General features: G+C 45.2%; 1 protein-coding gene across 2 annotated transcripts in view; it reads right to left on the bottom strand.

Annotated features, from left to right (window-relative positions):
• Positions 1–2,799: 2,799 nt before the first annotated feature.
• Positions 2,800–15,994, bottom strand: part of lactbl1b (lactamase, beta-like 1b) — a 39,366-nt gene continuing 26,171 nt past the window's right edge. Inside the window, exons 8-9 of one of the 2 annotated variants that reach the window (XM_015958402.3) lie at positions 10,890–10,995; positions 2,800–5,936 (exon numbers count right to left, since the gene is read on the bottom strand). In XM_015958402.3, coding sequence (XP_015813888.3) covers positions 4,958–5,936; positions 10,890–10,995 — 1,085 coding nt within the window. In that variant the 3' untranslated portion in view covers positions 2,800–4,957. The remainder of the gene's footprint in view (positions 5,937–10,889; positions 10,996–15,994) is intronic. The other variant, XM_054732898.2, reaches the window with a different exon arrangement.

Below are 15,994 nucleotides of genomic sequence, written 5' to 3'. Positions count from 1 at the left end.
GCCACAGCTGCAGCTCACCACTCCCCACTGCGATGGGTCAAAAGCAGAGATGTAATTTCACCAGTGTGTGATGATGACTAGTGGAACTATATCTGGAGTTGGGTCACAGGGGCAGCAGCCTAAACAGAAAAGCCCAGACTTCCCTCTCCCCAGCCACTTGGGCCAGCTCCTCTGGGGTAATCCCAAGGCATTCCCAGGGAAGGGTCCAGGAGGCATTCCAACCAGATGCCCGAGCCACCTCAACTGGCTCCTCTTGATGTGTTCCACAAAAATAATCAATCAATGATGAAAGAGAATCTGCTTCTAGAACTGCAGAAAAAAGAAAAACAACACACAAAAATACAACAAGAGCAAGCTATCAGTGTGTCAACCTAATGAGGAAACATAAAATTAACATTTGGTTTTTGTTAAACATTTGTGACTTATATTAGTTAACTGTTTCAGTCACATTCACTCCAAAACACATTTTGAGTTTCAAATATTGTTGGAAAGAGATTCTTAGCATTCTACAGACACACAGTATTGTCTGTAAAATAAAATCACTGAACTGTGATCTTGAGAAAGAGGTTTAAAAAAAAGTGTCCCAGTTCACTGCTAGTTGCCTACATTTGTGGTCCAAACACCTTATTTTGTGTTTTTAAGCAATTTTTTTCTTATTCAGTGAGAGAAATCTAGTCTCTGCTGGGCTTTAAGGAGTGCATCAAAGTCAGGTTGAATGTCTGAGGTGGAGATGCGAAGCACAGCTGACAAATGATCATCAGTGAGAGAGGATCTATACCTGGATTTTGTAAACTTCATCATTGAAAATGTTTGTTCACAAATGTAGGTAGAGCCGAAGAGAACCAACATCTTCTGAGCATGTCTCCTCAGGTTTGGAAAGTTCTCCTCCTTAAGAGAAGAGTAGAAATCCAGCGGAGATCCTGACTTAAAGTGCTCTGCCAGTACTGCATCAGACTGCAGGTCAATGAGTTCCAGCTGCACATCACTGGGTGCATTATCCACACTGCAGGTAAAGGGAGAGGAAATCAACTGCAGTTCATCCTCGATTGTTCTGAGATCTTCAAAACGCTTTGAAAACTCGCCATGTAATGCTCCTAACATGGATGAGTACCTGCTGAGGTGATCAGCTGATGGTGTGACTTCGTTCAGGGTTTGCATGTGAGTGAGAGTGTTGCTCTCCAGTTGACTTGAAGGAAACTGCAGCTTTCTCATGAAGGCCTTCACGAGGCTGTGCATTTCATGAACAAAAAGACCATTGCCTTGCAGTCTGGTGTTCAGTTCATTCATCAGTGCAGTCACATCAACAGCAAATGCAAAATCTGCCACCTAATCTGAGAGCTCTGGAATGTCTTTGTCTTTCCTCTAGCAAAACTCTCGAATCTCTGCTGTCAAGTCCCAAACCCTCTTCAGCACTTTCCCCAGGCTGAGCCATCTGACAGCTGTGTGGAGTCCTCCAAAAGAGCGACAAACTGTCTGTGATTCATTGCCCGCGCCCTGATGAAGTTTATTATTTTAGTAACAACATCAGTAACATGGTTGATTTTTAGCACTGACTTGCACAACACATGTTGGTGTATAATACAATGCAAAAACACCTATTTTTGATCTGCATCGATTTCTGTCATTTTATCTTGCATGCGTTTGAAAAGTCCGACATTTTTCCCTGTAAGATTTGGACAACCGTCTGTTGTGACACCTGACAGTCTCTCCCATTTCAATCCCAGAGTGTCCATGCACGCATTTACCTCTGTAAAAAGATCACTCCCTGTCGTTGTCCCTTTCATCGACCACATTGCTGCCAGCTCCTCTGTGAGCTTGAAGTCCGTTATCCCCGGACAAATACGAGCAGCTGGGCTGTGTCGCGGACATCACAGCTCTCATCTAAGGCCAATGAGAAAAAGTCAAAACTTGCCACTTCACGTTGCAGCTGAAGCTCCAGGTTCCCCGCAATGTCCTCGATCCTCCTGGCCACGGTTCGCCTGGACAGCGGGATTTGCTCAAATGCGCCTTTTTTTCAGGGCATATTAGTGCGGCAGAGTCCACCATGCACTCTTTGACAAACTCTCCCTCCGAAAACGGCTTGCTGTTTTTAGCTATTTTGTGGGATATCACAAAGCTGGTCCTGGTTGCTGCATCCCTGGATGTGTGAAGCTTAGTAAAACAGCCTTGCTGCTTTTGCAACTTTGCTAGCAAAGCTTCGGATGTCCGTGCCCTCTCAGCATCAGACAAGTTCTTGTATTTTTCCGAGTGTTTCTTGTCGTAATGCCGACTCAAATTGTAGTCCTTAAACACGGCAATCTCCTCCCCACAAACCAAACACACGGCTTCACCTCCGACTTTAGTGAAAAAAATACTTAGCAGTCCAATTTTTGTTGAAAATCCTGCATTCGGCATCTATCTTTCTTTTTCTTTTGCATGAGCGGACATTTCTGGGGCTGCAATCACCATGTCAACCGCGGGCACTTGTTGCTATACGTATTGTGTCATTGTGCATGTAAAAAACAACTTCAAAATAAAAGCAATGCAGCCTTAGTCCATGCATGAGGTAAAATGAGAAAATACATATATTTTGTAATTTCCAATTAACCTTACGCGGGCCGGTCAAAGTCAACCAAAGGGCCGTATGTGGCCCGCGGGCCGTAAAATGCCCAGGTTTGTTCTAGAAGTTCCAAAGACCAGATGTAAAAGTCGAGGTGAACTCTCCTTCTAGACTGTTGCACCCCAACTTTGGAATGATTTTCCTTTATTCTTATGTAGTATCGACAGTCTGGACCCTTGTATTTAAAGCTGCTTTTACCTAAACCTTTTATTTTCTTATTTTGAACTCAAATAAAAAAAATTTCATCTGTTTATGAAATATTCTTAATTGTATGACTTTTTTTTAATGTTAATCTATTTCTGTTTAGAGATCATTATGATTTTGTGACTGTATTTTATTTAGATTTTGTCTATGTGAAGCACTTTGTGATTCTGTGTCTGTGATAAATGCTGTATATATAAAATTGACTTACTAATGAAACGCACCAACAAAGCTGATGGATGCTTATTCCTGACAAGAATAGAGAGAACCATACCAGTGATAAAAGGGTTATTTCACCCTGTCCCCTTCAAACTGACATTCTGATTAGGAGCAAGGTTTTTTATATTTTGGTTTCCAGGTATTTAATCCCTCTTTACCCCACCATCTGCTTTCAAGCATGTCAGAAATCTACAATGGTTGTAAGAATAAAGTCTGAGGCACAGCAGGAACATGCTTTTGCAAAACAACAGCCCAAAAAAAATCTATTTTTCTCTTGAGATTCTGCCCAAAGGAGGAAAATAATAACAAAAAAATAATAATATAACATTCCTCTTGATATCTCTGACCTAGTCTTAATGCTAATTAATATAACAACACAGTTTATTGCGGTTCATCATAAAAAAAACCACCTGTTATCCAGCGGGGCAGACATGGCACTTATTTTCTAAAATGCTTACCAATAAAAAAGCCCAAAAGTGTAAAACAAAAATTTAATATGCATTATTTTACAATAAATACAAAAAATGTTCATTAAAATTTTATTGTACAGTAGTTTAAAAAGTGAGGTATACAGTCTCTATACTGAGGCTGCAGCGGCTGCTTCCTGGTTCCAGTGTGACTCATAAGCATCGATATTCTCATGTAACTCAGACAAAAAAGTGAATAAGATCTTAAATTTTAATCTGTGCCGACTTTGTATATGTATATGTCGATGGTTAGGCCTGATGCTACCAGCATCAACATCAGGACAATGCTCCTGTGGTTTTATTTTGTAATTTCTTTTTGCTTTGGAAGGGAATCCAGTAGGCGAGTGGAAAAATCAAGTGTTATCCAATGGACTACACGCTGAACTTGATTATTTCTGTACTCATTTGGAAATATAAAAAACAAAAACAATGTGTTGCTGAGCAGCCAAAAGAAGCCTTTGTATTTGAGTGGAAGATAGAGGATGTCATGCTATTAATCTTGTTATGTCTCTTGTTGCATGGCCAGCAATCATCTACGTGATTTGAATGACTGCTAAGCCATTTGTCTGTGATCGTCATGATGAAAACTGATTATGGCTATTGTGCAATCATCACCTTGAAAGTCCACACTATTGTATGCTCTTCAGTTAATACCGTGACCTTTTGATTAAAGCTTTTTTAGCCTAAAATCGGCAAACATGAAGACATCATTCAGCCTCATGATTGCAGCGTGCAAGGCTTCGTTTTTCCGCACTGCTGCACAGACCTTGCTCAAAATAACCTACTGGAACAATAGCGGGGAATCAGTGCAGTAATTAGCATGTTGGTATAGTTTTGTTCTATTGTGGTTCACCACTTTTCATTACTAATGAGCTTTGATCTTCCAGCTGTGATGACACTCAGATACCTCACAAGAGGATTGACAAATTCAATATATTTTGTTCTATCATCATCAAAGGTTTCTAATTCAAAACAACAAACGTCAGATTTACCACATATTAGCTTTGTCAGTCAGGACTGCGTTGTTTACGTTGAAGCGAGGCTAAGCTGAGATCAGTTTAGATTGTTGTTGCTTGTTTCGTTGCCTGCAACAGATCTGTTCAGTGAGTGTTGGAATAAATTAGCAAGTTTATGTACATTTTCATGCAAGAGAGCTGTTCTCTTTTTCTTGTGGGACAAAGACGAGTCGACAAAATGAATCTCAACACAGAGAAAAAGAGAGTTAACTGAAGGCAGAAAGAATAATGGTACTGTGTTGCCAAAATGTGAAAGTTGAGCTCAGAGTCTGTTACCGGGCATCGTAACAAGGAACAAATGTGTTTCCTGTTTGCGCAAAATAAATGTTGCTTTTCTTGAAAAGCTTCTAATCCAAATATATCCAACTGCTCAAAATTGTTCCCTTGACTGTTTACGGTCTTTCTCACAGCCCAAGGCTGCGCCATCAGTCTTTTGGCCACGGCACAGCAGCAGTTCAGGCGGAGAAGGATGGCCTGCGGGGTATTCTCACGACATTGTAGGTGTTGAGTCCTGGGGCGTCAAAGCCAGGGGACAACCCCTGCTTGTTAAACAGATAAAAGTTAAAAAGTTGGCCATCTTGGGCTTCCAGTGACACAGAGGCAGTGCCCACTCGTAAAACACAAGGGTACTCGTTTTCAAACACAACTCTGAACACCCTTTCAACCAGGTAGTTGAGCTTTATTGTCCTGTACTTCTCTGGGATCAGCTCTTCAATCTGAGGACCAAACTGTTGCATTATGAGAACTCCATCTGGTCCTACTTTAATCTCATAGAAGGTTATGTTGCTGTAAGTGTAAAAACCAATGTAAGGATCTGGGCTTGGAGGAGCAATGAGGACCTTCTGGGCTTCTCTGAAGGCCTTTTCTATAGCTGGGATGATGAAGCTGTAGGCCTTGGTGACCACATCCTCTTTCTGAGACCTGCTGCCTGCCATGAGGATCACCAAGCCAAGCTTGAGTCTGGGAACCAGGGAGAAGGTAGCAGAGAAGCCATCCAGATCACCATCTTTTCGAACCATCTCATAGCCCATGAGGTCATTCACCTCCCAAGGCGTCCCGGTGCGGTTTGCAAAGTAGTCCTTATCGCACCTAAAGAGTGGAGTCAGCATGATCTTCAGGGAATCTGGCTCCAGCAGTTTACGGTGATAGGCACCCAGCAGCATCATGGCAAGCTTGGCCATGTCTGCAGCTGTGGAAAACATCTGACCAGAAGGTCGGTACCAACCGAGGTCATAAAGCGGAGCAGGTTTCCCATTCGAGTACACTCCAACGGCCACTTGACTTTGCAACCCAGGAGTTAGATCAAAGCCAGTGTCTTCCATTCCTAGGCGGTCCAGGATGTTTTCTGTTACCCACCGCTGGTAGTCCACCCCGACAATTCGCTCTGCCATGATGTGAGCGAGCAGAGAAAAGGCAAGGTTGCTGTAGTGACACCTGGGAGGAAGCACATCAAAAAAGGGGGATGGTTTAGAAAACAATGACAAAAAAGAGGTAAAGAAAACTGAATCACATCAATTATCTGAACAACAGGAGATGGTGTGGTGTGGAAGACGAATGCAAGTTGTACTTGACAGTTAGTCACAACCCTTGATAAAAATGACGTTGTATCCAGTGGTGGCTGCCCCGCCCCCCACACACACACAGTTTTTCCCCAGTGTTTTTAATTTTTATTTATTTAAATAAATAAATCAAATTAACAATAATCACATATTATAAGTTAATGTGTGTGTTTTGTAACAAAAACATCTCATAATCACACACACACACACACACACACACACACACACACACACACACACACACACACACACACACACACACACACACACACACACACATATAAATCTGAATGAATCACATTTTGATCGTTCAGGAAAATGTGCTCTCAAAGCAAAACTATGAGACAGAGAATCAAACATTAGACATGGTTATTACTGTAAACTAAAGCTTTTATTAAAAAAAATGTATTTTAATTATTCAAATGTCACTGTGTGATATGAAACAAGACCCAAATAAACAAAAATTTATTATTACAAATAGAAAACACCTGCAAAGGGTTCCTGAGCCTTTAAATAGTCTCTCTGTCTATTGAATTGCTGAAATAAATTTGACTTTGCACCAGATTCTAATTTTTCCAGTTTCACTTGTTTGTATAATTGGGAGTTTTTATTAGCATTTCTACTCATAATGTAGTAAAAACACATAAATAATAATCCTTCAAAATGACACTAGAACAGGCACAAATATGATCTAGGACTTAAATGTACTAAATTTTATCACCAGAGCAGGCGTAACATATTCTGAGAATGATCAGTAACACTAACTGATTCCAGTTGGATGACTGGAGGATGATGGGAAGATAAAAGATCATGGCGAGGAAATAATGATCTGACAAATAGGTGAGCGGACCTTCCTTACATGAGAAGTCCTGCTGTCACGTTAAGAAGGGGATGCTGCAGACCCGCAGATTCGCACCTGCAGCAGCGAATCTGGTGTGATCTCCAGCCTGATCACAACTTTCTCATTCCTCGCTGCCCCTGATACACTTAAGCATCCGTCCCTTAATGCATGTGATGTTTAGACAGTGACTCGTCTCAGAAACATATAACTCCCCGACAGAATTGTTTAGAAAATCATCAGAAAAGTTTTAGAGTGTTTCTGTTTTAATTTAACCTTCTGTTTTCAACTTTAAGACACGTTGTTTGTGATTGTTTACAGAGTAGTGAGAACACGAATATATATATATATATATATATATATATATATATATATCCATCCATCCATTTTCATCCGCCGCTTATCCGGAGTCGGGTCACGGGGGCAGTAGCCTAAGTCGAGAGGCCCAGAAGTCGAGAGGCCCAGACTTCCCTCTCCCCAGCCACTTGGGCTAGCTGCTCCAGGGGAATCCCAAGGCGTTCCCTGGCCAGGTGAGAGACATAGTCCCTCCAACGTGTCCTGGGTCTACCTTTAGGCCTCTTCCCGGTTGGACGTGCCCGGAAAACCTCACCAGGGAGGCATCCAGGAGGCATTCTGACCAGATGCCCGAGCCACCTCAACTGGCTCCTCTTCATGTGGAGGAGCAGTGGGTCTACTCCGAGCCCCTCCCGGATGACCAATCTTCTCACCCTTTCTCTAAGGGAGAGCCCAGCCACTCTTCAGAGAAAACTAATTTCGGCAACTTGTATCCGCGATCTCGTTCTTTCGGTCACCACCCAAAGCTCATGACCATAGGTGAGGGTAGGAACGTAGATTGACCAGTTAATTGAGAGCTTTGCCTTCCGACTCATCTCTCTCTTCACCACGACAGACCGGTACAACGCCTGCATCACTGCAGATGCAGCACCAATCCACTTATCGATCTCACGCTCCAGTTTTCCCTCACTCGTGAACAAGACCCCGAGATACTTAAACTCCTCCACTTGGGGCAGGACCTCATCCCAGACCCGGAGAAGGCATTCTACCCTTTTTGCGGCAGTGCAGCAGCCAGCCAATTGCTGACAAGAAATTCAAACGTATAGCAACGGGAATGCATCCAATCAGTGTCGTCGATTCGGAAGCCCGAAGGGTGATAGAGCTACCACCCAAGGCTGGTTGTTGGTGTTCCGGTCGAGCTCGACTCGAGCAAGGTATTTGGTGGTGACACAGACACAGTTATGGACATGAGTGCACCTACAACAAGCATGAATACCGGATCTCAGCAGCCGCTGAATTCAGTTTGGTCTCTTCTCCAGTATCCGTTCGAGAAGAGAACAATGGTTGGAAAACTTAATATCAAAGACGGAGTTTACACGCTGGACCACGCATGGGACTGCATCATCGGAGAGGGGAGAGCGGGCAGTAGAGGGCGACAACGTCCTCTGCTGCCCGCAGATAAATGGAGAAGGAAGTGACGCACCACCATCAGCATCAGCCTGAAGAAGCCGGCAGCCGCCGGCGAAACTGTAGCTACAAAACAGGTAAACAAAACTGTTTCTGCGTTTAAAAAGAACGAAAGCATGGAATTAGAACCACGACACAGCAAGAACACACCTAAGATGTTAATGTCAAAGAGCTTGGACCAGATCAGCCTGACATAAAGGTAAGCCAGCAGGACAAGGAGAAAGGTAAACTGTACATGCGAGGCTTCTCCCGAAATTGGTACACCAGGAAGGCTTGGCTAGCTGGATGCAATCATGCTAATGCTTCATTTTGCTTTCCTTGTTTGCTATTCAAAACGACTGGGACAGATAAGGCATGGATTGTGTCAGGTGTTACAGACATGAAACATTTTTCTGAAAAGGTGAAGAAAAATGAGTCATCCCAGGTACACATGGACAACACGGTGAAGCTAGCCATGCTAGGCAGAGCTAACATTGCCATGCATCCCGACGAGGGGCACAGGCTTGCAGTGCAGAAACACAATGAAGTGGATTGGAACCGGCACATTTTGTCCAAGATAATTGACTGTGTTAAATTTTGTGGAGCATTTGAGCTGGCTTTGTGTGGCCACCATGAGACTGAATTCTCAGACAACCCGGGCGTCTTCAGGGGCCTAGTGGATCTGGTTGCTTCACTCGATAATGTGTTGGGAGGATCATCTGAAGACGGCAACAGTTTTTAAAGGCACCTCAAAGACATGCAGAACGAGTTGTAGGACTGTATGTTGTCAGTGATTAAAACCCACATGGAGAGGTGAGCATTCCAGATAGTCTTACTATTCAGGAAGATGAGACTACAGACATTTCCACCCGCTGCCAGTTGGTGCTTGTGTTACAGTATCTCGACAGTCAGAAAAGCATTCAAGAGCGTTTTCTCGAGTTCATTCCTCTTCAGAATGCAATCTCTGACACTATTTCCACAGCACTGTTGGAGAGGCTGAGCAAGATCATCCCTGCTGGAAAAGAGGGAAAACTAATTGCTCAGGCCTATGATGGGATTGCAGTGATGAGAGGAGCCACAGGTGGAGTGCAATGTGAGGTGAATGATGTGTACACAAGTGCACACTACATCCACTGCTATGCCCATCAGCTGAACCTCATCATGCAACAGGCAACTTCACACATTAACAGGATCAGAAGTTTCTTTTCAGTCCTTGGTGGATTTGCTGCATTCTTTTCCCGGTCATTCAAGAAGATCAGGTACATAACTGTTTATTTAATATTATTGTGATGAAATTCTCCAGTATGTTAGTTTCTGAAACAGTAATGTGGATGGTAACTTGTGTCTCATTAGGGACTCCATTCGTTCTCTGACTGAGGATTGCAGCGCATATGTGCAGCAGCAGCCAACAAAGAAACGGAGGACGTTTGGACAGGGAGAACAGCAGCAGCTGGGTGCAGAGGTAAGCTGTACATTACATTTCTGTGAACAAGACAATTAGAATCAGAAATCCTTGGTTGTCCCACAAACGGGGACATTTGTTTAATAACTGTGCAATAACTGTACAAACTCATTTCAACACACATACTTATTATACATATTTAATCATGTAAATGTGTATTACATGTAAATATGTACATACATCAATCTGATTCCATTTTACTTGCTACACTTCTGCAGCAACAAACACGTTTCCCAGTTTTTGGGACAATAAAACATTTCTGATTCTCAATTAGACATTTTTACATTTGAAGTAAAAACATCTCATTGAGAATCAAAAATGTTTTATTGTCCCAAAAACTGTAAAGATGAAATTTGTAAGAGGATACTGATGGCATTATTTCCTATGAAAGTGTTTACTATATGTTCTTATCTGTAGTTTTTTTATTGATCATTTGACAGGTATGTGACACCATCCTGAGCCATGCAAAAGAGCGATTCTCTTTCACCAAGCACCTCGTTATTGCCACTCTGCTACAAAGTGACTTGTTTGTGCAACACACAGCGCAGTTCCCAGATGCAGCACTGGCAACCATGTAGAGGCCTACCCCATGTTGAACAAAGCTAAGCTCAGAACAGCTATCGCTCATCTATGAGAACCATGAGTTCAGGGCTTGCAGTGGTGCACTGACTCTCTTCCAGTTTTTCAAGGAGAGCAATCTTCAAGGGACTCGGTGCTGCACACAAGACAGCTGGTGTGATCAGCTCTGAAAAGTGTTGATCACAATTTGCAGATCATGTTTATTTTTCACGGAGATTGGCCACGGACTCATCTTCCGTCGGCATTCTAGGAATCGAAACTAGGAATCGAAAAAAGCAACTTTGAACGATTCCGGGAACAACTAACAGTTGTAACCAGTTCCGATCCGTGCTAGATGCTCAATGCCCAACCCTACCCACCAAGAATAGTTTTCACCAGCCGCCACGGACTGTATCCCATGGGAGGTTTAATCTGTTTATGATCAATATTTAAAAGGATGGATGGAGGGATAAAAATTTTTGTTTCTGCCTACAAAGAAAAAATCTTACTTGGTCCCTGGATCTGCAACAAGAACGTCATCTTGTAGGAGATTGATTGCAGATTGTGTTTTGCCTTTCCAGAGCAGATTTGTGGCCCGGAGTCTTCTGGGCAGACCTGGGTCAGCCAACAGTGAGACAGTATTGGGAAAAAAATCAAATTATTGTGACAATGGCAAAGAAAAACAAAAAACGTATTTATATGCATTAGACATGTCTTTCCTGCTCTTTTTTGTTTTTTTAGAAGTGTCTCTTCCACTTTCATTTTTGGTGCAGTGTTTATTTCACCCGTCTCTGAACATGATTACTGTGTTCAGCCTTGATATCTGTGTGGTGAACTGAAGCACGGAAGGATCCTTAAAAGTATCTAACCTCAGACATTTTTCCTGCTGCAGGTCTTATTTTTCTCCACTCTTTTATATTTTCAAATATGTTTTCATTTCAACAACTGAACGAAGTGAAGCATTAAACGAGCAAATTATTAAACAATTTAAATATGTGTCCCATTAAAGCTGAAAACTGCTGTTTAAATGGAACTTTCTACTGATGAAGATATTTTTCTACGATTCGGCCTGTCATCCACACAAAAATTCAGATTTACGCAACAAAAATTAATCTTTGTAAAAACTGTGCAAAAGTGAAGTTTTGCATTTTCTCTGTTTTAAGCATTTGTGTGGACAGAAATAACCGGCGTTTAAGGTTTCACAACGTCTGCAACAAAAATGCTCACGGCCCATGTGCGACCTGTGTTTACACATGAACATGGATGCCCTCAGAGCTTTTTGACTTTATACTTCAAAATTACATTTAACAGCGATTCTACCTCCTTATTGGTCCACACAAACGAGCTAGGCGCCATGTTTACCGTTTTGTTGAAGTTGAGCAAGAAGAAGGAATGTATAGAATTCGGGGGAACTTCTGCCGCCTACAGGTCTGGCATGCCTGTGAATGTGCTTAAGAATAGACATCTGTGATTACGTGTGGATGGAGTTTTTTCTAAAAACGAGGTGGTATGGACGCTATTTTTTGGAAGGGTTGATATTCTTTAAAAAATGGCTATGTGTGGACAAGGCCTTAGATTTAGTTCATCATCGTCTTCCTCCGCTTATCCGGGTCCGGGTCGTGGGGGCAGCATCCCAACTAGGGAGCTCCAGACCGTCCTCTCCCCAGCCACCTCCACCAGCTCCTCCGGCAGGACCCCAAGGCGTTCCCGGACCAGATTGGAGATGTAACCTCTCCAACGTGTCCTGGGTTGACTCGGGGGCCTCCTGCTGGCAGGACATGCCCGAAACACCTCCCCAGGGAGGCGTCCAGGAGGCATCTTGACCACATGCCCAAACCACCTTAACTGACTCCTTTCAATCCGGAGGAGCAGCGGTTCTACTCCGAGTCCCTCCCGAATGTCCGAGCTCCTCACCCTATCTCTAAGGCTGAGCCCGGCCACCCTACGAAGGAAACTCATTTCGGCCGCTTGTATCCGCGATCTCGTTCTTTCGGTCATTAACCAAAGCTCATGACCATAGGTGAGGATTGGGACGTAGATCGACCGGTAAAACAAGAGCCCGGCTTTCTGGCTCAGCTTCCTCTTCACCACGACAGATCGGCTTAGCGTCCGCATCACTGCAGACGCTGAACCAATCCATCTGTCGATCTCCCAATCCCTCCTACCCTCACTCGTGAACAAGACCCAGAGATACTTAAACTTTTCCACTTGAGGTAGGGCGTCTCCCCCGACCCGGAGTTGGCAAGCCACCCTTTTCCGGAGAACCATGGTCTCCGATTTGGAGGTGCTGATCCTCATCCCAGCCGCTTCACACTCGGCCGTGAACCTACCCAGCAAGAGCTGAAGGTCAGAGTTGGATGAAGCTAGGAGGACCACACCATCTGCAAAAAAGCAGAGACGAGATTCTCCTGCCACCAAACTCGACACACTCCACACTATGGCTGCGCCTAGAAATTCTGTCCATAAAGGTAATGAACAGAACCGGTGACAAAGGGCAGCCCTGGCGGAGTCCAACTCTCACCGGGAACAGGTCCGACTTACTATCGGCTATGCGGACCAAACTCACGCTCCTCTGGTAAAGGGACTGAATGGCCCTTAACAGAAAGCCACCCATCCCATACTCCTGGAGCGTCCTGGGACACGGTCATAAGCCTTCTCCAAATCCACAAAACACATGTGGATTGGTTGGGCAAACTCCCATGCCCCTTCCATCACCCTTGCAAGGGTATAGAGCTGGTCCACAGTTCCACGGCCAGGACGAAAACCACAATGCTCCTCCTCAATCTGAGATTCAACTATCGATCGGACCCTCCTTTCCAGTACCTTGGCGTAGACCTTTCCAGGGAGGCTGAGGAGTGTGATCCCCTTATAGTTGGAACACACCCTCAGGTCACCCTTCTTAAAGATGGGGACCACCACCCTGGTCTGCCACTCCACAGGAACTGCCCCAGATGACCACGCAATGTTGCAGAGACGTGTCAACCACGACAGCCCTACAACATCCATAGCCTTGAGATACCCAGGATGAATCTCATCCGCCCCTGGGGCTCAGCCGCTGTGTAGTTGTTTGACTACCTCAGCAACTTCTGCCCCCGAGATTGGACAGTCCATCCCCAGGTCTCCCGGCTCTGGTTCCTCCTCGGAATGCGCATAGGTGAGATAGAGGAGCTCCTCAAAGCATTCCTTCCACCGTCCGACTATAGCCCCAGTTGACCTCAGCAGCTCCCCATCCCCACTGTAAACAGTGTGAGCGAGTTGCTGCCTTCCTCTCCTGAGGTGCCGGACAGTTTGCCAGAACCTCTTTGGAGCCGATCGATAGTCTTTCTCTATGGCCTCACCAAACTCCTCCCACGCCCGAGATTTTGCCTCGGCAACTGCCACTGCTGCACCCCGCTTGGCTATCCGGTACCTGTCTGCTGCCTCCGGAGACCCACAGACCAGCCACGCCCTGTAAGCCTCCTTCTTCACCTCTGGTGTCCACCAACGGGTACGGGGGTTGCCACCACGACTGGCACCGGCCACCTTGTGACCACAGCTAGCAACAGCCGCATCAACAATCGCAGAGTGGAACAAGGCCCACTCAGAGTCAATGTCTCCCACTGCTCTCGGGACGTGGTCAAAGCTCTGCCGGAGGTGGTAGTTGAAGACCGTCTTGACAGGTTCTTCTGCCAGGCGTTCCCAGCAGACCCTCACTATGCGTTTGGGTCTGCCAGTTCTACGCGGCATCTTCCCCTGCCATCTGATCCAACTCACCACCAGGTGGTGATCAGTTGACAGCTCCGCTCCTCTCTTCACTCGGGTGTCCAAAACATATGGCCGCAGGTCAGATGATACGACTACAAAGTCTGTCATCGACCTGCGACCTAGGCTGCCCTGGTACCAAGTGTACTGATGGGCATCCTTATGTTTGAACATGGTGTTCGTTATGGCCAAAATGCGGCTTGCACAGAAGTCCAATAACGAAACACCACTCAAGTTCAGATCAAGTGGGCCGTTCCTCCCAATCACACCCCTCCAGGTCAGGCTGTCTTTGCCCACATGAGCATTGAAGTCCCCCAGCAAAACAATGGAGTCCCCTGATGGAGCACACCTCTATCACTCATCCCGGGGACTCCAAAAAGGGTGGTTACTCTGAACTGATATTTGGCCCATAAGCGCAAACAACTGTCAGGACCCGTTCCCCGAACTGAAGGCGCAGGGAAGCTACCCTCTCGTCCCACGGGGTAAACCCCAACACACAGGCAGAGAGTCTTGGGGCTAACAAAAAGCCATCCCCAGCCCTCCGCCTCTCAACCGGAGCAACTCCAGCAAAAGAGAGTGCCCACCCCCTCTCAAGGACTTGGGTTCCAGAGCCAATGCTATGTGTTGAGGTGAGTCCGACTATATCCAGCCGGTACCGCTCAACCTCTGCCACAAGCTCCTGCTCCTTCCATGCCAGCGAGGTGACGTTTATTGTCCCAAAAACCAGTTTCCTTGTCCTGGGATCCGACCGCCAAGGCTCCCGCCTCGGTCTGCCACCCGATCCACACTGCACCGGACCCTTCATGTTCCTCCTGCGGGTGGTGGGTCCACAGTTGGTTGAGCCCATGTATCTGGTTCGGGCTGGGCCCGGCCGGGCCCCATGGGTGAAAGCCCGGCCGCCAGGCACTCGCTCACAGGCCCCAACCCCAGGCCTGGCTCCAGGGTGGGACCCCGGTAACCCTCTGGGCCGGGTACTCCAACTCTTTGAATTTACATCCATGAAAGATCCTATGAACCGTTCTTTGTCTCACCTTTCACTGTCATGAGAGACCCTACCAGGGGCACAAAGTGCCCCAGACAACATACAGTAGCTCCTAGGATCATTAGGGCACTCAAACTCTTCCACCACGATAAGGTGACGGTTCAAGGAGGATTTAGCTGTAAATTTAATTAAAGAGGTTGAACACTTGTTTATTCAATATTTTTCCATTGGTATCGAGTAGGATTTAATGCCTTGTAGTTTGTACTTTGGGGAAGAAAAACACCGGTGCACCATTTTCAGGAACTAGAAGTGAGCCACATCACAGCTGAGCTTCAGATGGCAGGATTTCAAGTCTTATTTCCAGATATTTGGACATCTATCCATGGATTGGATAACAGCAACGAGACTAACCACTGACTTGCAACATTGATGAATTTTCTTCACAAATAAGACCAGCCTGCAGGGGTTCTACTGTGTGGTGGAGTTGCTAACGCTAATGGTTAGCCTCTACTTGCTGAGACATTCTCTGCTGTTTCCTGGACTCTAAACCAACAACAGCCTTCCCCATCGTGAGTCAAGATGGATGAGTCCATGATGGACGTAGATCTGCCAGGCATTTCTAATCCTAGAGTTTCACTGTTCATTAGAAGCTAATGCAGGTGATAGGTGTAGGAGACTATTTTCATGTCCAGCCTGCATGTTAAAGCTGAATATTTGCTTCTAAACCACGGTTACCATTGTTAGCTCAGCATTAGCCTCTAGCCTTCTTCACCTGATTTTAGAGTAAAACAAAAGGATGTCGTGGCTTCTTAGGGGTACAAGAAATAATTTCTAGGTCGCTCCTGTTTGCCGGCTTTGGTTTTTTTAAACAATTCTGGAGCTTTTTGGTGG

The sequence above is a fragment of the Nothobranchius furzeri genome, chromosome 3 (assembly GCF_043380555.1).
Source record: "Nothobranchius furzeri strain GRZ-AD chromosome 3, NfurGRZ-RIMD1, whole genome shotgun sequence".
In the NCBI taxonomy this organism is placed as follows: domain Eukaryota; kingdom Metazoa; phylum Chordata; class Actinopteri; order Cyprinodontiformes; family Nothobranchiidae; genus Nothobranchius; species Nothobranchius furzeri.
The sequence above is the reverse complement of the archived record's forward strand: the minus strand, read 5'-3'. Positions and strand labels throughout refer to the sequence as shown.